Genomic DNA, 24,826 nt, shown 5'->3' with positions numbered 1-24,826 from the left:
TTTAAAGACAGAACAAGCTCACTCTTCACATACAGATGTCTGTTTTATGTAGATTAAGTATTGACTCTTTCTGATTTTGACAGTAGTTAAAGTGATAAACTTACACCTGTGTAAATTTGAAGAGAAATTACTTCATACATCCATTAAAAATAATCAAATTAACAGTTGATTAAAACAGAAAAGTGAAGTTAGTTGCTCCTGCAGATTTGAACTCAAGATGTGCCTTGTTTTGCTATCTAATGCAATGACGTTCACGTATTGTAAAAAAGTGTGACTTAAGTGTCCAATGTGGTCAAATAAGGTCATTGTAGCCTATATTGACAGCTGGTTATGGACATTTTTTATCCTTTCACCTCATTTAACTCTTTTCAGCAGTGATTTTTCAAGTTCACTCCGTCTCAGGCTTTGCTCTTAAGAACACACCGCAAGAGGATTATATGCTAATTAACCATGGCCCAGAGCTATTTTCTTCCTGTGGGTTCTGGCAAACGAATGTATTTATAGGTCACTGAAGGTTGTTTAGTCCTATGCTCCTTCCCCATGGTTTTAAATAGACCATCCATGTTTGATTAGAAACACACAGATCATCTCACAATTCGAGGCTGGGAAACATCATTGGGTTCTTTTCTGGGGATTTGTGAATGATTGAAATGAGATATATTAAACCCTACAGATGACAATATTCATAGATTCCCAAAAGAACATAATCAGCAGGAAGGTTTAAAAAAAAAAAAAAAACTTTATTCAGACAAATCTCAGAGGAGGATGTTGTAGGCCAGATAAACAGCACTCCTTCAAGTATCAGCACGAGAAAGACATTTTGAGAGACATTACCATTATGGGAAAGTCTCTCTCTCTCAAAAAAAAATCAAATAACATTAAAAAAATACAAACAATGGGTAATGGGTACAGCCAAAAAAAAAAAAAAAAAAAAAAAAAACTACTTCACTAAACAACGACCACCAAGCAGACAAGTCTTTCTTCTTTACTAAAATAGAGACTTTCCTCGCGACTTTCTCAATTTAGACATACCGGAGATAATTGTCTGAATATTATTAAGAAGCATGTAGTCCTTAAATAGAGTTCGGTGTGTTTTGGCACAGTTTCCTTTTCAGCATAAAAGAGTTATCCATGGGTATCAGCAATGGCCGTTGGTCCATTATAAGGTCGGTTGTAGTGGTTTTAAAGCAGCAAGAATCCTACACAGTATGCATGACACCAGCAGGGCTTTTCAAGACAGCATCAAATACATAGGAATGTTTCAGTGAAAGTCATCCAAGACTGAGCAAAGACAAAATTGTTTAGGGATCCTCATGTTCCAGTGTAATAATGTGTGTTACAGGAAAGGCAGTGCATTTGGACAAATGTGTGGGCCATTCCCAGCAGAATCCTTGAAAGGTCCTGTGTTTCCGTAGAGGGCCGAACTGAAGCGGGACGATGTTGAATTCGAAAAAGATGTGTTGTATCCTTGGTGGTCTGTGGTTCTGTTTCGAATCTGAGCTGACACTCTGTTTCTCTGTCTCAGAACTTCACACCCAATACAAGCACTGGATATCCGGTCACAGAGTCAAAACAGTTCGATTTTAGTGCCTTTATCTAACCACCCTCTTGTGAAGCATGAAAATGCAATAAAACAAATTTGATGTCAATCTTTTTATAGCCACATCATAATAAACGATTGCATGCTAATAAAGTTTTATGTTCGGACATGGAGGACAAAGTCTTGGCACTTCACTTGATGTAATGGGTTTGGACCTCATTCTGGCTTATCTTGCTATGCTGATAGAGAAGTAAATATGTGTGGGTAACTAAAAATAACATCAATCCCACAAATGTTGGGTTCTACATGATGTTCCTTGGGTACACTTGGACAGTTCAGAGGTGACTTGAGCCACGTGTCACAAAGATAAGCCTGAACAAAAGCCGAGCCGCAGCTGCCTGGCTTTTAAAATGCTCTTCGTATGACCCCGAACATGCTGTCTATATGCCTCACGCTTTGCTTTTCGTGTTGTCTTGGGTATATCGTATTTATTGTGAAGCAGTACAAAGCATGATCTACTCTGATGTATATTTAATCAATTTGATGAAGAGGCTTACACGTTTTTTCAAGTCATTGCGTATCGAACATCTTACTGCAGATATCATAGGAATCTCTTCACCTTAGTGTCTCAAGACTATCGAGTGAGTAGGTCTCCTTATATAAACGTACAGAAGGAAAGCATGGCAGGCCTTTTTATAGCCGCAGCACACCGGCGAAATGCTTATCTCCTAAGATGAGTCTGACAAGAGGGAAACCCTCTTAAGGGGGAGATTACGTGTTCAAATCCCAGCTCTGCACGTATGTACATCGTCTTAAGGCAGCTTTACCTCTGTGTAAGACTACAGTGTCATTGGCAATGGCCCATTTCTTTATTATAGTCCTTTTGTTTACATGCTGCTCTTATTCATGCTGGCTTCGCTCTTTAAGTTCGTAGAGTAGCAATTGATCAAAGTGGGTGATCGAAAAGAGGCTACAAGTGCACTAAGCTTATTTCTGGTGGTCGTGGTGGTCACACTGGACTCTGGCAGGCTGGGCGGGGCTTCTGATGAGGGGCGTGGCCAGTAGGAGGAGCCTTTTTCAGCACTACTAATAGTGAGCAGTAGTTTCATCATCGGACCCTTACAAGTCAATACTTGGCTGCTTTCTAAGCACTTTGCCCTCTAAAATGATGTTGTGAATATCGCCTAAATACTTCCAGAAGGCCATCTAGAATCAATATACTGCCTAGATTGAATTTGTGAAATACTAAACCATATTTTTATATCACTTTTTGGTCCATATACTCTACTAGAATTGTGACTAATATTCCAGTGGTTTGCTTTGTTAGTGGCATTTCGATTCTTTTCCATCATGTTTTCATGGTGTACAAAAAATAGATATATTTCTTAGGTATTTCATGCAGTTTTGATACACATATACTGTACGTTTACATATTTTCATACAACATCCCGACTGTGATTCGTTTACCCAGATACGAAGAGGATATACTGACAGCCTGTTTCAGTAGAAAAACAGGTTTTCTTGAACAATACTGAAGTTAATATGATATTGAGTGGTCTGTGTTTTCCATTGCAACTGTTCCCAAGGTCCAGGTCTAGTGGAGTGACGTGTCCTCTGACTACGTGAGCAAGGCACAATTCAGCATGCAATGCTCCTGTAGCTTAGCGGCATTGCATGTTTTTTGTAAGTCTCTCTCTCACTCTCTCTCTTTTTTTAAAAAGATTTTTCTTTGCAAACAGCTTAAATAAATAACAAGTATATTTATACATTATACATAGACATGTATAAACTATATGCATTCCATATAACTTAAATAATAATTTATATTTATATATTTACAGGGAACAATAGAAAGACAGTGGTTGAGTTGCTGCAGTGTTTTTCACGTCCTGCGGTGTTTGCGTGAGAGCGCGCAGACGCACGAGGTGTCTATCCGTATCCAGCGCCAACCCACCCAAGTTTTATCCTGAGTGAGCGCGCGCACGTAAGACTGCGAGGTTTTGCACTGCGAGTTCCAGTGCTTCTCGTCAATCCCCCGACAGCTGCCCTTGTTGTGCTTGGCGGTCTCACATTTTGTCTCGTAAAAGTACTGCTTTATGTCCGTGCGTCCCACATTGACGGACCCTAAAACCGTGACCGGTCGTCCCTGAATGTCCACGGCCGTAGTCCTGTCGGTCACCCACTGGCTCTTGCTGTCACACACGGAGAACTCGGCCCTGTAGCTTTTGTGCTCGGCGTAGCGCTTCTGCCGTGTCTTGTTGCCGTCCTGGTTGCTGACGAAGTCGTTGGTTAGGTAGAGTGGCGGCGGTTGCAGCGGAGGCCTTTCGCTCAGGAGCACGCGTGGCGAGTTGTAACGCTTGTGCTGACGCAGCAGCTCCGACGAGATGTCCGTCACGGGCTGATAGATGGTCGAGCTGACTTTCTCCCTGTAGTCGGTCACTGCGGGTGTGTTTATGGTGGGGGAAGGAAGCGCGTCGAGGGCGTCCTGCTTCTGTCGGCTGCGGCTGATGTCGGCCTGCAGGAGCTTTATGATGAGCGTGTTGATGGGGTCCTGCGTGGGCCGCTGCTTGTCCATCGTAGAGGCTGAGATACCATAGAGGTACGCGAGGAACATCACGTACAGCAAGATGGACATCACTAGATTCACCTGTAAGATCTGTGAAGAAACAGGAGACGTTTTTGTAAGCACATACTCGGCAAAACGGTTTCCTTATAGTAGCAAACAAAGGAATTAACAAATGGCCCTGTGACAACACTGAATTCTCATGAAGCTCGTTATTGACATGCTATGACAAAAATGGTGGCACTTCCCCAACACATCTGCATGGCGACAGAGCATTAATGGGTGTGCGCTGAAAGATGGCCTGCGGTGATATGAAGTTTGCTCGGCCTCCCTTATGGCATGTTTATTTGAGCGCCTGGCGCATCCATTTGGCCCGGTGTGCGTTCTGCTTCATGACTGAGAGCAAATGGCATGAAACAGAAACCACAAAGTGCAAAACTCCCCGAGGCAAAAGAGTCTGCTAAAGCAATGGAGTGTCAAGTGTACATGGTATAAAAGATAAGACATTGTTTGAAGTGTAATCAAGCTCTTAAAGTTTATTCACCTTCATAAGTTTTATTTCTGTACTGTTTTTTTGTGTTTTTTTCATGCATTTATAGTTAATAGGACTAGAGCTGTTCAAGAATGACTTACATTTTGACTTGTTCCTCATGCACACTTTTATTCATATTTTTATTAATGACAATTTCTACATTTACCACTACATTTTTGTACTCGAAAGTTGTATCTGTTAATATTATTGGTAACACTTTATTTCTACTAATATTCTACTAACTAGAAGTAACTTTGCAACTACAGTACATGTCAACTAACTCTCATTAGAGACGGTCTGCTTAATATCTGATAACACTTTATTTTGATGCTCCGCCAACAAACAGACCTTCGACTGACTAGAAGTAACTTTACAAGTACGTCAACTTATTCCACTTACCTGAACCCTAACCTAACAGTTTACTAAAGTGTTCTACAGTTTAACTAATGCTCTACTAATACTCTAATACAAATAATATTAGTTAATACTACAATTAACTAATACTTGTATTGGGTTTAACTAAAGAGAGCAAGTTGAAATTTAGTTATTTAGTAGAATAGTCTAAAGTGGACCATCTAAATAAAGTATAACCATATATTGACTTAAGCCAACATGGAACAAATTTTTTTTTATAATGTTAACAAAGATGAATAAATACTGAAACAAATCTATTGCTAATTGTTAGTTATTGCATGCACTATTGTAAAGTGTTACCACTTCTCCTTTAAAGGCATTTATTTAATTTTTGGGTGAACAACTGTATTCTTTAAACACATTGTGGCCTTTTTCCACATTGCATCAAGCAAGAAGGTCTGTCCTCTGTGAGCCGTTTGTAATATTTAGTGCAGATTCTCATGCTAAATAAGGTAAGACTTGTGGTCTCCCAAATAATGCTAACAATTACAGTTAATAGCCTTTCAATTCTCCTTTCAACGGTAAGCAAGCGGTAGGCCTTGCTTGGCAATTATCAGATGCATTACTTTCCTAGTACAGTATGACATGGGTACCAACTCGTTACTACAACTAGACATCAGTAAAACTATGCATTCCTCCTCGGTTCTACCTGAATAACCAGATAGTGACTTGTTGCTTTCATGTTTTGTTTGAGATGAACTTCTCCATTGTGTCTTGGGATCACTCTAAATCATTTTGATAAAACAAGAGAATGTGAGCCATGGCGCCCGCTGCAAAACATCTTAGTGTCAAACCCAGAGTGGTTCAATTGTAAGTGACACTAAACTACAGACTCCAGTGCAAAGTGCAGCAACTGAAGACTAATTATGACACTGATACAGTGAGACAGAGGTGATGCAGACAGTCAGCGGTTACAGCTGCTACATCAAAGGGCCATATGGCAAGATGTTCAATGAAAATAAATATTAAGTGTGCTCCCTGATCTTTACGCTGCCCCGGGTACTTCTATATCTTTTTTCTGAACCACATGTCTTTGTGTTGAAGAACCGCAGGGTTTGGGAGGTCTTGGCATGGTGGGTGATAATGTCATGGGATGCTCGGTTTGTTACATAAACGATTGGTTTTAAATTAGACTTTGGTGACGAAATGAACACAAAGAGTTTTTGTTCTCCAGGAATGTTTGATCTTATGTCATTTGACATTGCGTTCAGAGTAATTCACCTGAATTTCATGGAAAATTATCTAATTCGTCATTGCTCCACAGTGCAAGTTTGCAGCCCATAGTTTGTGCATACTTTCAGGTCTGACCTTTGCTGTTTGCCGCAGATCTCTATAATGGACAGGACAAGCATATGAGGGAGGGACACACGGTGCTCACAAGAGATCGTTAATCACTCTGTCCTCATTATCGGCCAATAAGCATCACTAATTTCACTTTTTGGCAGGGGTAATGCCTGCAATTACACGTTGATGATTCAAAAGAGGGGCACGGCAAAGTCACCTTACAGGCAGCGGCGTAGAAAATTACTTTCTGCATCTGTACTTGCTGGGTGAACGTGACTTCTCCAAGAACAACATGTTCCATGTTCCAACAACATTCCAATCAACCAATCAAATTGGACAAGTTTACAGTTTATGTCAAGTTTAGGCTTAGAACCAGTGTATCATTTCCCTCTGATTTTAGGGATAAGTTATGGGTAGGGTTAGGTTTAAGGATAGGGATATGGTTAGGACAGGAATGTTGTTCCAGGATCAGCAAAATATGTTGACCCAGGAACATCGGCAAAATCACGTTGCTAGAAGTTCACAACAATTCAACTTCCGTCCATTACTGAAGTTGTGATTGAATAATATTTCATCTTCAGTAAAGAATTTAGCAGGGCATCAGCTTAATTCCAGGGCGAGCTAATAAGCTAAATTTGATAAACCAAATCTAATTTTCATTTGCAGGAAAATAAGCTAGACAACAAAGGGATACAATTTTGACTAAATTCTCAGGCAGTAAGTCAAGATTCAAAATAAGGCCAAAAATACAAAAGACCTGCAATAAAACTCTTTTTATGAGTATTTGTTCAAAATAAAAAATAAAAACACATTGTTTTACCATACCAGCTTCTTAAAAATGTACATAGGCCTGTGACTTTACGTATAAAAACAATCCATGATGTCAAACAGCACGTGACAATGAATGTGTATCGCATTGCCTCCGGGGACAAGTGTACAAAAACACAAGATCCTGGAATGAACGTCAATTACTCTTCCCATTTGGGCTCATTCAGGTGAACGCAGGGTGGAAATTTACTTGGAACTCTAGACCAGGGTTGAACAGATAATCTTCTTCATCCTCTTAAGTGCGATCAAATGCTCGGCTATGTTTGTGTACGTCCAGTAAGCTTTTAAAAGGGTTCTTCTTCATTAAGCTGCAAAAATTGCCCATAATGAGCAACTCAGTCACATTAAAATCATCTGGCTTCTCTTAAAGCATAATTTATAGCACAACAAATGATGTGATAGGAACACATGCACTTGAATCTGTTTCAACCATGTTTGAGAAGATAATCCTTTGCATCCTCTTAACTGCTCTCAAATACTTAGCTATGTTTCTTCATGTGCAGTAAACATTGTCAGGGACCTTCTGGGAAGCACGGCTAATGCGATCCCTCGCTAAACTAACAACAGTTTAAGGTTTGATCCATGCGGAGGACCTTTCCAAAAGCTTTCCTCTCAAACTCACATTAAAAATCTCACACTAAAAATATTTGTTTATGTGCTTTACTCTGTCATAAATGCAGGAAGTTCTCGTCTCACAGGAGCACAGATGTGCATTTATGCCTCTTCCTGGATGAACAGCAGCTTAAACAATCTTCTTCGGGAAGGTGCAAAAAAAAGAAAAGAAAAGAAGTTTGGTTAGGGGAGATGGTGCTTTTTTGTTTTCTTCTATCATCACAAATGAGCTACGCTTCTCAATTTCTATGCAAAAAGTTGCAGTAGGCTATGCCGATGCAAATGAAAGCTTTAGCGTAAGCTCTGCAGGGAAGACTCAATTGTTACGTCACTTATTACCTTCTCATCTATCCAATCGTGTTCTAATACTTGTAGTATAAAAGATTGGTACTTACACATGTCTGAGTTTGCAGATGCTGACGCCTACATTCACCTCCATCCTCCCCACCACCACCAGGATGGTCCCTTCCCTCCATCCTCCCCACCACCACCAGGATGGTCCCTTCCCAAACCTCCCAGGGGGTCGGCTGCGCCCCTGCCTTCGTCTTCAGGCAGGAAATGCAGATTCCGTACCCTCGGATTGTGAGCTATGGGACGGGGCCTACGCCAAAGAACTACTACACATTTTACCATAAATATGCTGCCATTTTGTTTTTCAATGAATCTGTTTACAGCATCGTTGTACTCTAAAAAGCACAAAGCATAATAAAAGCACCACAGTATTTTCTGAATCTTCTTAAAGCTGCAGTCCGTAACTTTTTTGGGTTAAAAATGATCCAAAATAAATGTTTGAGCAAGTACATAACCAGTCAGTGTTCGAAACGATCTGCTTGCCTTAGCTCGATTCAAAACGGTAAGCTTGTAATAATATTTTTCATTCCAGTGGTACTGGTGGATTTCCACGGGAAATTCGAGCATGTCTTTGCGTCATTACGTCACATCTGTACACATAAAGAAGAGTCTCGGCTAGAAGGCTATATTGCGTGTGAGGATGTTGGAGGTGGAGATTTATAGCCTTTTCTCACAGCACTTGATATAATTAAACTTATCAATTTGATGGCGGATCCAGAAAGGTTCAAACAACAATCACCAGTGACAACTGGAGATTCACCCATTGTAAAATACAAAAGACTTCGGAGTGGCAACAGAAAAAAAGAGACTGCAACCAGACCCATGTGAAAACAATGATAAATATCGGAAGGGCTTTTGAACGGTGGGGTGTTTTGAAGGGAGATAACTGCAATTGCAGATTTCGAACAGAGATGGCGACAAAGAGGAAAAACTACGGACTGCAGCTTTAAGTCACATAATAGCTATGTCTGAGGAACTGACCAAAAAAAAACAAAAAAAAAACGCATCAGTACAAATTTTTGCTGTTGAGAAAAACAATTAAGAGCTGGATAGAAAGGTTCCGAATGAATTTTGCTTTGTTCCTTACACAGTGTACGATTTCTGAAGACTTTTGAACTGCTTTTATGGTGCTTTATATGAACTATTGTGCGCAAGGATTCCTCAAAAATCATTTTGTATTGCACGAGAATGCATCAGGGGAGAGTAAATAACAGAACTGCTATTTTTAGGTGAACTTTTCCTTTAAAGTACAATAAAAAAAAATTAAAAAGAGGGAAAATGTTTTCTGCCAGCACTATATTTAGTCACATAATGAATCACCAGTGAATGATATATGATCTTCCTCTAAGAGTAATTCTGTAAAATGTTAACAAATTTAAGGCTGTTTTCTAAGTGATTTTATTGGACATATGGTTATAGTTAATGGGCAATACTAGAAGTTATAAAACATTTTGATACAATTATATTTATATTGTCACAAAGGTCTAAAGGGTATTTAAGAGAGGTTACAACTTTGTTCATTTTAAACAGATGAAATAAAGCAAACACAAACTCACTAAAGTGCCCAGACTCTCAGTGGGCCTTGATGAATGCCTTAAAGTTCCCCTGTGGTGAAAATCAAACTTTTAATGTTGTTTATATGTCTATGTGGTGCTTTTAATATGCTTTAAGACAACATAACATTTAAATTAGAAGTCAATAGAAGGAGTATTTTCCCCTTAAAACTGCAGTGAACCAAAGACAGCCTCAAAAATGCGGTTTGAAATCGCTGGTGTATCTGACGTCACAAACTATAGCCTACCTTGTAACCAATCACGTCAACGTGTGATCGTCAACGAGTGGATCTCTGAGCTGGTGTGAGTGAGTGGGGGCGGGGCTTATTTGCATATTCATAGAACCACGTATAATAAAATGTTTAGATTCAAGCTATTTTAAGGCATGAAGATTTTTTTTTTGGGGGGGGGGGGGGGGGGGGGGGCATCAAGAGGCCTCAGTACAGTTCATGCACAAACAGAATGTAGGCTAAGTTACTTGTTATTGGATAAAAGTTTTGCATTTTGTAACATTCCTGGTTAAAAATGCTTGCAAAGTGACCGCTACTATTTACGGTGTAAATCACTCCCTGTGATCTACACACATTGTTTTGCTCAACCCAAATTGTGCATGACACAAAAGTAGAGGAAGATTTTTTAAGTGGTGAATGATTTCCCTTGGTGGCAGTTCCACACACAACCTCCAAGCCAAACCACACCAGACTGTTTGAAACGCCTGGAATGACACTAAGTTCATGTGATTGGCCTAGTCAGCTGATAGGGCAGTTTATGGACTCTAGGTTGCTTTCTTCGGAATGCCCAAATTTGTTGACGCTCTAATCCATTTAAACTAGGTCGGAGAGGGGAGAAGCTGTCTGTGTACTTCAAATAATTAAGAAAAGTCCAAGACAAGATTAGACTTTTCACGCGGTATCAAGTTCGAAACACAAATTGCAATGATGAGTTCTTGGGCATGTACTCTACAAGCTCACCCACTCAGGAGTTTTTCCATTTTGTGCTGATAGCGATGTTAGCACCACATACGGCACCTCTACGGGCTATAAAAATTATGCAATAAACAACACATTCAGCATATTTGAATTCTTGATTGTATGTTGGTTTGGGACAGAATCAAGAATTGCTCTAGGAGTGGACTGATCTTCAGCAGATCAGAGGGATATTGTTCTTAAATTACCCTGGGCCCTGTTTATTCTAGTACTGCTCCTCCTCCGCCAAAATTGATGCGTTGTAGGCGATAGATAACAACCCAACAACCTCCTTTACTAAATGCTTCACAAGTGAGCATTGTTTAAAAGCTCACAAGTCTATAGCCTCAGAAGTAAATTACCTCAGAAAACTACATCAAGAAATTCCTTTCATTTACACACAACTGGCTCTCACACAAACTGTCCTGGGCAATCAGTTTGATCTGAGCAAAAAGGAATTGCTTTTTATATAACCTGAGTCTTGTGATATCAATGCATGAACCTTTTCTATATTGGTAGTAGATTCTCTCTTCATTGGAAAACAAAGGTCCTGGCTATCTATCTAGCCAATATTTTATAATGACATAATATCAAACTACATAAAACAGCACTCTCAGTGAACTCTAATTCCAGGACATGGGAGCATTAGGCGTCAAAATCTGGTCCTTGATCTTCTTTAACTGGTTTAGGCCACTCGATGCACAGCTCTGCACTTGCCTCAGGATTATTAATCCACATAAACACAGAGTCATTCCAAAAGGTCAGTTTAGGTCTGAATGCAAATGGACTGTTTGTTTGACTCTGCGTAAAAAAACTTTTCCTCCTGCCAAGATGTGATATAACGACGAATAAAAATCATTTGCATTCATATTTATATCTAATTTTCGAATACAGTTGAAGTTCAAACCTAGTTGTGCATCTACAGAGTAGCATGCCCATGTATGACAGGTGTTAATCTCGCACAGCACTGTGTCAGTGGCCTCGACATCGGGGCTTCTTCACCACCTACGCACATCATCTAAGACTGGCCAAGGAGGCTTACAACTCCCTGAGCTTTTAACTCCTAGAGGATTGGCCTGAGATTAGCAACAGCCTTCACACCACCCAATGCAACATTTAACACAGCGTTCAGCCCGGCACACGGTGCGCCACAGTCTAGATAACGGAAAATATTGGAGTTGCACGCTCAACATTCACAGGACTATTTTAGCATGCATTGACCAATCCGCACATCCTGATTTTGCAGAGTTAGACGCATTCCCGGGTCAACATATTTTGTTGATCCTTGAACAACATTCCTGTCCAAACATGTAAGGATTCCCATATCCCTACCACTAGACCTAACCATACCCATAAGTTATCCCTAAAATCAGAATCAGAGTCACCTAACCCTGGTTCTAAGCCTAAACTAGACAAACTTTAAACTTGTCCCTCAAATCTGATTGGTTGATTGGAATGTTGTTGACCAAAGATGTTGATCTAGGAACATGTTGCACTTTGTGAAATCGGGTTCTGAGACTAATCCGCTCAATGACCAGTTTGCAATGAAAGATTAACATATTTACACCAAATATTCATTTTCTGCTGTATCCGTCAAAATACAATACATTCAGAAAGAACAGCCAGTTTCTAATTTTTAGGGTCTTTTTTCCTGTCAGACTGGGATTGAAATCTTGAAATGTGCTTTATACCTCGAGCATATGCAAGGGCCATGTATCCAACTACAGAACAGTCTACAGTCTACAGAATCTACAGTGAATCGTTGACCTGAGCTAACAGATACTGATATACTCTGAATACTTCAGTCATATGGAGTAGGGATTTAGCTTTTGGAAGAAAACGAATCAAAGAATCAAAGAGTTTTCCATTCAGGCACACATTGAACTATTGTTTGGCTATATTGTTTGAATTCGAAACGTGCATACATTCAACTGGAGGAATACTACCGACTAGAATTATTACAATGAAAAGGAAAATACAATATAAAAAAGGTAAAAGCCACTTTAAAGTGGCTGCTCTCAAAGCAATGCATTGCACATTGAAAGCAAATTGCAGAATGACATGCTATCAAATGCATCTTATGGAATAAATCCAGAAGACATGAGCTACCCAAGTTGATGGACTCAGGATGGCTTAGGAGGCAGCGTGCCAGCGGAAGAAATCCACCCAGGATTTTCAAAGAAGAGTGTCTAAACCCTAATGCTGTCCAATTGCTTCCAGATGTTCCCCTAAAAGAGCGAATAGACCCCCTGTGTCTGGACACTCCATCTCTGACCAGCACCCTGCACTAACTTACATCTGGCTTCATGCTGAGTTCGCACACATCTCGGGTTAGTTCTGAATGGTTGTGAGATGTAAGACATGACCTGCAGTGTTTGAATACACATCAAGCTGTGGCATTTCTTGCAATCAAGAAAATGTCCGCAGATGCACGCCAACTTCACGCATTACGTTCAGAAGACAAACATTTCAACTGTTATGATTTATTGGTGGGTTTTTGTCGAAGGTTTTCAGACTTTCAATATTGAAAGCTAGACAAGCTATGTAAACTGTCAGCTCAGAGTACTAACACACAAGCTAGTTAACTCCAGTTCACCTTTAGCATGTCTTATGAAGCATGCTAGCTCATGTCATGTTGTCAAAAGTTCAGCGCCTCATGATGGAGTTATTCAGTGTAAGGGACGCATTGCAGCTGTTTGGCCTTCATGGCAGCTGGTGTCAACACCTCCCTTAACACAGTTCTTTCAGTCGGCATGTGTTTCTGGTAAGTTCTGATAATCAGCCAGCGCATTGAAGGGTATATTCCATGACAAGTGTAAGTTAATATAAAAAATGTGCATGTCAAATTTGTTGGCACTATTAGAGGGATTACAACACCAGTAAAAGTCTAAATTCCTTAAGATTTAAGACTTGGAAGTTATAGTTTCCATCTCACAGACTTTAACAGAATTCCCTTCCATAACATCGCAACAGCCATGATTACAAGCCTATTTTAATTGCTAATTAAAAATACAAAAGCATCAAAGTCAGGTGTCTCGGAGCCATAAAACAGAACTCAGACTATTAACGTGAAGTCTGGGAGTCAGTAGCGATTAGCCTGGATTTTATACTAAAATAAACACAGAACTCGCTCTCCGTTTGACACGACAATGCCAAACACAATAGTTAGTGTAATTAACACATCTTGGAGTTTGTAACGTGATCATGTTAGATGGTTGTTTTGATGTAATGTGATAGACGGGTGTTTGGCATCTGACAGCAACACTTTGTCAAGGATACAAACTACAAAAGGTGTAGGTACGTCCACTCAGCAGGATTGATAGATCTACGTGGCTTCATGTTTCATGCATCTCACCTCATGACACTTCCAGAACACATGTTAGAAGCCTTTTGGAAAAACTGATGTATTCTGGACATGTTCAGGCACACTTAAGACAAGACAAAAAAGTTTACTTTTTTTTTTTTAGGTCTCAAGTATGTTTAGTTTCTATTTAAAAAAATAATGCACACACACGTTGGGTTTCCATGTTTTATGGAGACTTTCCATAGACATAATGATTATTTTTATACTGTACAAAATGTATATTCTATCCCCTAACCTTAAGCCTACCCATCACAGAAAATTTTCTGCATTTTTACATTGATTTATGAGCCATTTTCCAAAAACACACAAGACAAATTAGCTCCTGACTACAATATCAAAAACATTTTTAAAAATATTGGCAATTACCAATTTTTGTGAGGGGTGTGTGGTTATAAAATGTCTAGACATCAACCACAGAGTATCAAACACCATCATTACCACAACATGTGCTGAACATTTCTGGTAAAAAAATATTATTTATTGTATTTTATTGGTAACAATATTGGCTCATTTGTCTCGAGCAATATCTCGCTTGCGATAAAGATGCTACTGTACAAACCTCTGTATGTCATTCTCACTCTAATGCCTCTATCCATACTAAAAGGTAATATTAACAGCCACATATAGAAATGCACAACCAAATTCTGCTATTGCTCCTTGCCAAAACAGCATTTGCAGTTCTAGCCGGAATAGTGCAAGTAAAATCATAAGAATGAAAGTATTAGATTACCCAGCATGCCGTGCTTCCGTGTTCTGCCACACAATATCAATGCTGCATGCTGATAAGGTAAACGTGACAGAAAAGAATGGAAATGCGATTGCAAATTCTGCGAAAATAAGCTGTGCAATTTATTGATGCACTATCGCTAGCTCTAACCATAGGTTTTGTTTTCATATCAATAGTGTGCAAAATGAAGAGTTACTAAGAAAATTAAGAGTTACTAAGAAATGCTCCATTTCTTTGAACCTGGCCTTGATAAATGATGTATTTAGGCCTGGCTGCCATCTGTCATTTCGATGACAGGTTGGTCGGTGCAATGAACTGACAGCTCAGACTCTGTAACCTGCTAGCGTAACATGCTTTCTCAAATATGAAACCAGCTAGGACAAGTTTATCAAGATGAAAAATATTATTTAATTTGTTAATGACAAATGAACATGTATCAGTCTGCACTATTTGGGATAGTGGTACATAAGGTATTCTATGATGAGACAATCCATATATGGTCAACGTTGTGAATTTCCCACAGTTTAAACATAGTGACCAACAACAGCAAAAATATTTTGGGTATGAGCGACCCATGATAAAGTTGATGAGACTCCTCGATGGCCAGCCAACATTTTTTGCCGTTCCCATTTTACAGTGACGGAGAGCTACCCAGAAAAACAAGGATGTGCTGCAACTGGCCCCGAACATTTACAGTTTTTAGAGCCACTACAGTTGAACTCAAACCACCGTAAGTAAACCACAAGCCGGAAGTGTTAAGTGTTTCAAAGCCGCAATAATGGAGAAAATCACGTAAGTGAATTGGTTATCCTGTTATTGTGTCCAAGCTGTGCAAGCTGTTTTAAAAATCTTGCCTAAATAAGGTCTTTATTTGCACGTGCTTTATGAAGAAATTGGAAACTTTGCATATATACTTTAGTCAAAAAATATGTAAAAATTGCGTGAAATTTATTACATTCCACAATGACTTCAGACCAGAGAAAACACTGTAAATCCTCAAACAGTGCCAAGAGTTCACTGCAGCCATGTAATATGTTTCTTTTGACACATTCACCCATACATTTAAGTTATTTGCATTAACCCTTTAGCCTCCTCGTCAGTGGTGCCTTGTGTCAAATCCTTTATTTGACAGATGCTTGTTTCAGGTGCATGCCTGCACAAGACTTCCCTCTACACACACACAGGGAAACATAAGCAGAAACACACAAGGCTGGAAGAAACAGGGCTTTCAAATACACAATTTGTATTGGTGGGGGGGGGGGGGGGGGGGGGGGGGAGAATATGCCTGCAACTTCCAGTTGAGGAACAGGGAGAGTAATAACTTGAACTCACAGAAAAAACTGAAGGGCTTCGAGAGCACTGGCCAATGGCATCTCCAGCACAGATTTATATGGATTATCTATTTTAGGGATTGTCTGCCAATCTCAGCCAGCTCTCGGAGGAAAGACGAAAGAGCAAAGTGTTTCTTAGACACGTTTAAGTCAATTTTAAAGTTTTAAAGTCTGTCATTTAAGTTTTTATGTTTTTTTTTTAAAACCATCTTTTTTTTTTTTTCAAATGAGTGCATCTGAACCTTTTATATATACAAAAATATTTATTATATTATATATATTTATATTTATCTAGATAAATATAAATAACAATATAACAATATGTATATTTATCTAGATAAATGTAATGCATTTAAAGTTACATCACACAAATACAGAGACAGATAGCCTACACATTAATTCACAGTTTAAAGACTTAAATAATCGTATTAAAAAACTCTTTGAATAGGAAAAAAAGTTTTCTAGGTAACCTATTGTTTTGTGCATAAAGAGAAGAGCACACTGTGAAAGGTAAGAAGTGAATTTGCCCGTACTGGTTTTCAGTTCAGCCCGAGGCGCATAGCAGGTCAAATTCTTCCCAAATACGCAAATGCGCTGAAAGTTCCAAAGACACTTTAACACTAACATTTTTGAGTAACATTGCAAAATTACGCAGTTGGTTTTCTAGAAAACCAGTTGTTTGACAAGCACAACTTTTTCCCAGTGGCAAATCGCACAGAAACCGTCCTGGAGAACAAGCGCAAATGCGCTACTGTACCAGGAGCCTTCCAGATTCCCACCAAACAATACATGGAAGCAGGTCGTGCAAAGAAACTTTGAAAGGATACATACCGTAATAAAGGTAACCATAGCATCGGTGAGGAAATATTCAGCAGTTCCGACATGAAGGTAATGAGTTTATAACGAATCCTTTTCGAAAGTTTCCGGATAGAAAGCGCGCGGTGCGTGCTGAGAGTCTCACTGGCGAGTGTAGCGCGCAGATCTCTCTCTCTCTCCCTCTCTCTCTATTTCCCTCCCTCTCTCTCTCTCTTTATCTCAACAAGCATAATCTTCTACTCTCCTGTGCACATCCAGCATAGACAGATGGCTTTTATAGGGTTTCTGTGCTTAGTCTAAAGTGATGCTGTTCTCATTAGTCAATCATGCATCGGTAACTCAAATAACTTTCATTTTATTTGTAATATTAACAAGCATTTTACTGTTATATTAAGTAATTCCCAGTTAAGCATTAAATGTAAATTAATTGCTCTTAAATAAACGCTTTGAAATTACTTTCATTTATATTCATTTTGAATTTACGTGAACTACTCTGCATTTTATGTTTTGTGATGAAAACTGCGATGGAAATTTCTTAATGGAAAAAGTGCATCAGACGTCTCCTGTGTAGATCTACAGTATTTGGCAGAACAACAGTTAGAGTAACTGATTATAGGTGTAATTCACACTTGTTTGGTAACAAAAGAAACCTCATACGAATAAAAAGAAATTGCATACTTTCTCATCTACTCGAATGGATATAAAAATTATTCCAAAGATCTAAATAACTAGGTATGGCAGCCAAGTGAAGAAAAAAATGTTGAAAAATTAATGCACAGTTTGCGCTCACAGGCATTAAGCGTGACTCAGCCGAGAGAGCTATAATCATAGTTGAAACTGTCGTAGTATACGCATATTATAAGAGTAGACTGAGAATGCAAATGATTTTATAATGGGCAGGGACAGGAAACACTCAACAACCCTCTATAATCCACTCTTTTCTTCTGTTAGTCGATCCTTTGTTGGAGATGTTTGTAGAACTTCTCGAGGTTTTTAAGCATTGCAGTGATGACATACAAGGATATTGATGTATCCAATTAACCATCTGTTGCCCTTGCAGAAAATAAAAGATGTCTTTCTGATGACTTATCATTTTCATCTTTCTTTTGTTTGCTCTGAACAGTCATGGTCACTATGATCCATATTTTATAATATAAATATGGATTCCATATTAATATTATAAAATTAAATAGACTGAGCCATAAATGCAATGTGACTTTAATGCTATGTGAAAATTGTCATAAACTACTGAACAAAACCTTCACCCCTTGTCCAGAAGCCTTTTTTAAATTTCTTTTATCAAAAGCCCACTCAGCAGGTAAAAAAAACTTACCTGTTAATTCTTGGTGTGAAGTTCCTGGTAACATGTGAATGTGTTTCTTCTTTTTCTTGAATGGCTATGTGACATCAAAAGAGAGATGTTTTTGGCCAAATTGTGGGTTTATCATGTGGTGTGTGTCACAATCAGGACAAATCTGCTTTATGATGTTTTCTGTCAAAGCACAGTCATGACACAACCAATAGTTGCGCCCCCGGAAGTTGTTGTAGCAATTCAACAGTCTTTTCCCCAACCAGGAAGCTAATCTGTAATATTCAATGAAGACATCAGTTGCTGAATGAGGACATATTTGGGATATTTCACAAATGAATTAATTTCCTTTTAAACCAGTCCATGAGGAAGAACACATTGAAGGAATTTGTCATGTCATTACTTCTTACATCATTTCAGGAACACATGTGTTCTTAAAATGATGAAAACTATGTGTTCCTGAAATGATGAAATGTGTTCTATTTGGAAATAGTTTCCATAGTTTTCTAGAAATAAAGCCTGAGCTTTACAGATGCTCAGCAATAAAACGAGAGCTGGATGCCAAATTCCATTTGGTAAATCACATAACTGTATGACCACAGCCGTGTCAAAAGTCTCTCTTTCTGTCATATGACAGCACTGATGGTAAGCAGTATTTGTGGAAGTGTAACAGGAATATTTTTGTGTTTAAAGGTGTATTTTTCTGCCAATAGTGGCAGCAAACGGAATTGCCATTTTCATTTTCTGTACCATATTATATTAATTTCCTGTGAAATCAAATTTGTTTTTCTGTTTGCAACATGTCAACTAACTCTCATTGGAGAGTGCTTAATATCTGCTAACACTTTATTTTGAAGCAAAGACCCTTTTCAAGGAAAGCCATATTTTCAACGCCTCCGGGCAGCTATTTCAGGCATCCAAGACCAAGTCCTATCAACTTAAATAGGGGAATCCTGAAATCTCAAAAACTGCATGCTGAACTCAAAATTGATAACATATTTCAAATCAGCAACAAAATCTGACATAAACTGTCCCATCAATCCTGTTTCTTATGCTTAAAAAAGCTTATTTGTCAGCAGCTGATTCTAACAGCAGCTGAAGTGATGCGATGAGTTTATCAATCAGCGTTTGACTCTTTTATTTAGAAGTCTGGACTTATTCCGCCATATTAGGTGTTGCACTTTATCTCATTCATAAGTAATATGAGTGCACAGTCCATTGTATATCTGAAGTCTTTGCTATAAGTAACTTTGCATACATGTCAACTTACCCGAACCCTAACCTAACAGTCTACTAATACTCTAATGAGTTAGTTGACATGTAGTTGAAAAGTTACTTATAGTTAGTAGAATGTCTAAAGTGGACAATTGAAATAAAGTTTAATTAATTTTTCTATTATTTTGTTTAACATTTCATGCTGTTTCACATATTAAATTATTTTCATTGCATTAACGCTCAATTTTGTTTCTTCCTTCTTGATGATCAATGCATCATCATTTAGTTTTTTTATTTTTAAAATAATTCTTTTTCTTCCATTTTATCATTGGTTTCATTGGGTATGTTGCCGTTTTTAAGCGTTTCCTCAATCCGCAGAGAAGCAAGCACACTTATTTTCCATCAGAAAATGAATGATGATTCAACCCACCCTACAGAGCACTTGTTATCTATAACCAACACTCAAGAGTTACCCAAGTGCAATGCTCCTCCTCGAGGCAGCTTTAAAGTTGAACAAAACATCTCACAAACGAGTGATTTGGCAGCCGTCAGGTTGGGCCAGGTGGTGTGTTTGCGTTTTTGTTTGAGAGGAATGCAGGGCACACCTTACTAGCATACAGTGGCTTCTGCTAACCTCAGCGTACACAGCTACTGCTGCTTTTCAAATAGTGCCACACAAAGAGACACAATGGAGTAAGAACAATGCCGGCACCTGTGGTTGGTTAAAGGAGTTCCCTGTTGTAAGCATGCTTTTTATTTTGTTTAATGACGGAGTACCTTTTGAATCATCTGTGGAGTAAATCTCCCCACAGACAGTTCTGTATAAAGTGTATCAAAACAGTGGCTGTTTGAGTATCTTTACGTCACCGATAAATAATGCGGCCCGTGCAAAAGTGAACTTGTTGCCAAATTAAATATTTATATACTTGCTTTTACAAGCGTGATGGTCTATTTGCACTACGTTCGTTTTGTATGTACAGTACTCGGAAAGAGATTTTAGGAATTACACGGATGAGTAATTGAGAAGCATAGCATGATTTATGTGCTAAAAGATCGGATTTCCTTGTGCGGGCGCTTTGTGCTTGTTGAGCAGTCAATAAAGCATTCGTGTGAAGCCATTGCAAAACTTGATTTACTAATATAAGGCCACTGAGCAGTGATTCACTGGATATATATGGGCCAAAGTAGTAAAGTTAATCTTTCAAACCGCAGGAACTTCTCTACACGTTCCTTCCTTTTCCACTTTCGTCTTTTAGTCGCAGTCTGCATTCAGCACTTTCACCTGCACCTACAATGAGTCTGTTGTTTATAGTCTCGTTCGGGCATTGCTAAAGTCGCTTTTTCGTGATGGATGAGGTGTCTCCCACCTGGCTCCGAGGCCAACAGGGCGTTGATCTCTGCCCCTCGTCACAGTAAGCCATGGCTAGAGGGGAAGGTGGGAAAGATGTATCAAGGAGATTGAAAGAAAGAGGAGGGGAGGAGGGAGCGCTGCTGTCGGTGTAGGTCAGATCGAGTTTCTGCCCGATTACAACCGTCACCCCAACCAACCCCAAACACGAATACGGTGGCGCCAAATAGAAAAGTGAAAATGTGCTAAAACATGCACTCTTAAAAACAAAGGTTCCCAAAGGGGGATTTCACAGCGGTGCCATTGAAGAGCCAATTCTGGTTCCTCAAAGAACCTTCCAGTGCACAATTCTTAAAAGAAGCAGTTCTTAGTGTGAAAACCTAATGAACCTTGCTTGACGCGCAAGAACCAATTAGATTCATTCTCGTATGTTGTGCAGCATGTTTGAGCTTCCTTAAGAACCAATGAGGTTTGATCTCGCGTCGCAGCTTCTGTATGTTCGCTGATCAATGTTTATATGTGAATAAAAGCCTAAATTAAATCTGTTCATCATATAAAGCGATCGAGTCTCTTCAGAAAATTTGGACTACACTGCTCAATTCATATGGATAAGTTTAACGATCTCTTTATGAACTTTTTGAAGTGACAAAGTGATTAAATTCTCTCTTAAATTCTCTTCATTTTCGAGTTTCGAAGATGAACGAAAGTCTTACGGGTTTGGAATAATTCATTGGTGACGATATAGCTCGGCTGTGGAAATGGCGGTGTACTAGGCCTGCCAATTCCTGCCTTCCCACATTTATTTACTTTGTTCTCACACTTAGGCGTTCACTGGTGGTCTTTCCTCCTCTCTCCCTGATTTGTATCCTGTGGAAGTGTTGAGTCTTTGCTGTACTGTTTCGCTTCCCTTGGGTCCCGTACCGCTTCTCCTCCCTTTTTACATCAAGCCTCTTAAGCATCCATGCTCTATTGCTGCTTTGAGTCAACTCTTCCTTCTTGCTTTGTCTTTTAAAGTGTTTCTGTTCAAACGGATCCGACCGCTGCGTTCACGCAAACACCAGGGAGTTCTCACTGGGTCCAAACCGTCGAGGGGTTGCAGACAGGGCCTCCCTTGTGCTCTTTGTGCGGCGAATCCAACAGCGCAGACCACTGACCTGAAAAGTGAGCCAGGGAGCGCAGCGTAACTCAAGGCCCGGGGTTCAGCTTACCTGCTGGGCTGCTGTGAGAGCGGAGCGGAGTGCTCTCTTCGCAGGGTTAGATTGCCCATTGAGATAAGGGCCAAATACCATACGAGAGTTGTTAAGCAATACTGCTACAACACAAGAGACAGATAACACGGCGGTCAGAGCCCGCTGGGGAATGTTAGCTCGCTGTGTTAAGCGGCACTGAAATTGCACCGAGTCTGCAGAGGGGGTTTTCCATTTGCCTCTTTCAAAAGAGTCTTATTGTTGTCAAGTGCCATGTCTGAAAATAAAGTCAGTACACTATAGAGCCAGCACGTTATATAATATTTCAAAGCCAATTAAGCAGAAAATTAATCAGCCTATTCAATATTCCCATACAAGACTGTTTCAGTATGTAAGATAACAAGACCTCTCACTTGAATACATTTATTTCCACGTGAGTACAGAAATAACCAACAAAACAAAATAAAAAGCCAGGTCGGCACATTGTTTCTCCTGAGAAATTAAATGTGAACTCTTTTACATGAGAAAAGTTTAACATGTTTTTTTTTCTGAAAATAATTGAACAAATCTGATCCCACTTTCACTTAACAATTCAAGATTCCTTAACATTTACACTAACAATTCTTACGAATGATTTTAGAGGTGGAAGAAATGCAGTTCAAACAACAATAATATATTAAATAAATATTAAATTAAATATTTGAAATATATATTATACAACAATAATAAACAAACAAAAGCATACTGTATTTTAACACGCTGGTAATGGTTCTACCAGTAGGCGACAAGTGACTGTCGAATCACTGACTGACTAATTCGTTCAAAACACTGATTCATTCAGGAACAAAATAAGTGACTGGCTGCGTTCAAAAACTCTTGAGTCGTTACTTCTTTTGGTTCTTCACAAACAACGTAAATTCTATATACAGTCAGTGTGTGTAGCATGAATGTAATCTGGGCGTGATACATTTGTCATGTCACTTACAGTCATGCCGCTTCACTGACATTCACAAATCCTTTCCTATGAGGATAGGAAAGCCTTAAAGTTTCCATTGGATGTGCAATTTTGAAGTAGTAGGTCATCCTGGTACTTATTTTCTGTTTTATGAATACTGTTCATTTGGACATACTACTTTTTTCACATACTGTTTTTTGCCTGCTATATAGTAGGGAAGTATGTATATTTGGATGGAGCCACTGTTATAAGGGAGTCATTGAATTGTTTAATCAACCAATTAGTTCAAAAACATGATTTCATTCAAGGATGAAAAACACCAGTTGCTTGAAGACTAAAAGGTTCATTTTGCTTTGACTTTTAAACTATTTTTGCTGGTAAGCTAGTCATAATCGGACTGCATTGGTCTCGCTGTGGCGCCACTGAATACTATATGTGTTGCAGAATATTTTAATATGGTATTTCGTGTGCATCTGCAGAAGAACGCACATGTGGGAACCATTAATGGAACCAAATTTAAAACAATTGAGTTTTTTTAAAAGAACCTACAGTCATAAAAAATTGCCACACATTGCCTGACAGTATATTTTGAATTGTGCATCTTTTTTTAGTTGTTTTTGGGTGAGCATGCTTCATATGATTTATTTGTGTGTAAGTTAATCAGGAATATGGCAGGACTTCATATATATACACATATAGCCTATCTATATATATATATATATATATATATATATATATATATATATGCAGCAAATTAAGTTTATTTTCAACGCTTACTTTAAGAGTAATCATCTGACAGTTTTCCTGTCCTAGAGCAATTTAATCAGTGTGTGGAGAATATACTGTAACAGTGGTCACCTTGGTAGCAATGTCATTAAAAACCACCTTAAATGTTGTTTTTACACTTATGCAACATTGATAATCTGACACAGGTGAGCCTGTGACCGTCCGTCAGTTCAGGAGAGGTCATCTCAATCATTAGCACATGCTAAAGAGACAGGGAGTCTAAGCACAAAGATTCTCTTATCTTAAACGGTAATCAACCATCACACCATGTCTAGAATTTCACCTTTAAGGTACATGACATAGTTCCTGATGCTTTAACAATACATTTGTGTCAGACTGTTAAACAGTGCTTATAAGGAAGCAAGTAAATTTCCACAGTACCTTCTGGACCCATCTGCTAAATAAATAATGCTTGTTGTCAGTTTTAAGTAGGCGAGGTGTGTAACCGTATGGTTTGGTGTCATATATACTCCACATGGTGGGCAAGTGGATCTTTACCTGGACTTGACAGGCGAGAGCAATTCCGCGAAACGTAATCCGAGGATCAAAGCTTGTCCTAGTCCACTCTGTGGTCAGAACGTTTCTGATGATTTCCAAACTGCCATATAGGGTCGTCTTTAAGAGCTTCAAGTTTCACCTCAGTTCAAAGTTGGAGTTCTTATGATTCACTACGTCTTAGAAATGTTTGGCATGCATCAGGATTGAATTTCATGTCTTTTTGTCCTCAGGTGTTTGGATGGTTCACAATGTGCCCACATTAGACTGGGAGTGACTATAATACCAAGTTGACTGATAAGCTTGTGTGCAGAAATATTCATACTAACTATGCATGCTGAAAAAAAATCGAACAGACACCAATCAGATATCGTCTTATGGTGCGAGCACATATGTTCTTCTAGCAAATGCACAGCAACAGTGACCTGAACACGAGGCTTCCGCTCTACACAGGAGTGGCTGCCATTGCATTTGGCTACAAAGCAGTGTGGAAACCTGAACACAGATAATTATAGATTGTGACAGGTGCAGACTCCGCAAAATAGTCTGGAAACTGAATGTGTGTCTGCTCTAATTTAGTATTAATTGGATTTTCCCAGGGCAAATCATCAGGACATTAAATGGGCCAACCAAAACAGCAACTGTTTTCTG

General features: G+C 39.0%; 1 protein-coding gene across 1 annotated transcript; it reads right to left on the bottom strand.

Moving 5' to 3' along the window:
* Positions 1–355: 355 nt before the first annotated feature.
* On the bottom strand, positions 356–17,055 carry ntf3 (neurotrophin 3). Its single transcript, XM_084406234.1, has 2 exons — positions 16,896–17,055; positions 356–4,196 (listed from the first exon to the last, which is right to left on the bottom strand). The coding sequence occupies exons 1-2, from the start codon at positions 16,911–16,913 to the stop codon at positions 3,423–3,425; spliced, it is 792 nt and encodes a 263-aa protein (XP_084262360.1). The 5' UTR covers positions 16,914–17,055; the 3' UTR covers positions 356–3,422.
* Positions 17,056–24,826: the final 7,771 nt, after the last annotated feature.

This window comes from Rutilus rutilus (genome assembly GCF_951802725.1).
Source record: "Rutilus rutilus genome assembly, chromosome: 4".
NCBI lineage: Eukaryota > Metazoa > Chordata > Actinopteri > Cypriniformes > Leuciscidae > Rutilus > Rutilus rutilus.
The sequence above is the reverse complement of the archived record's forward strand: the minus strand, read 5'-3'. Positions and strand labels throughout refer to the sequence as shown.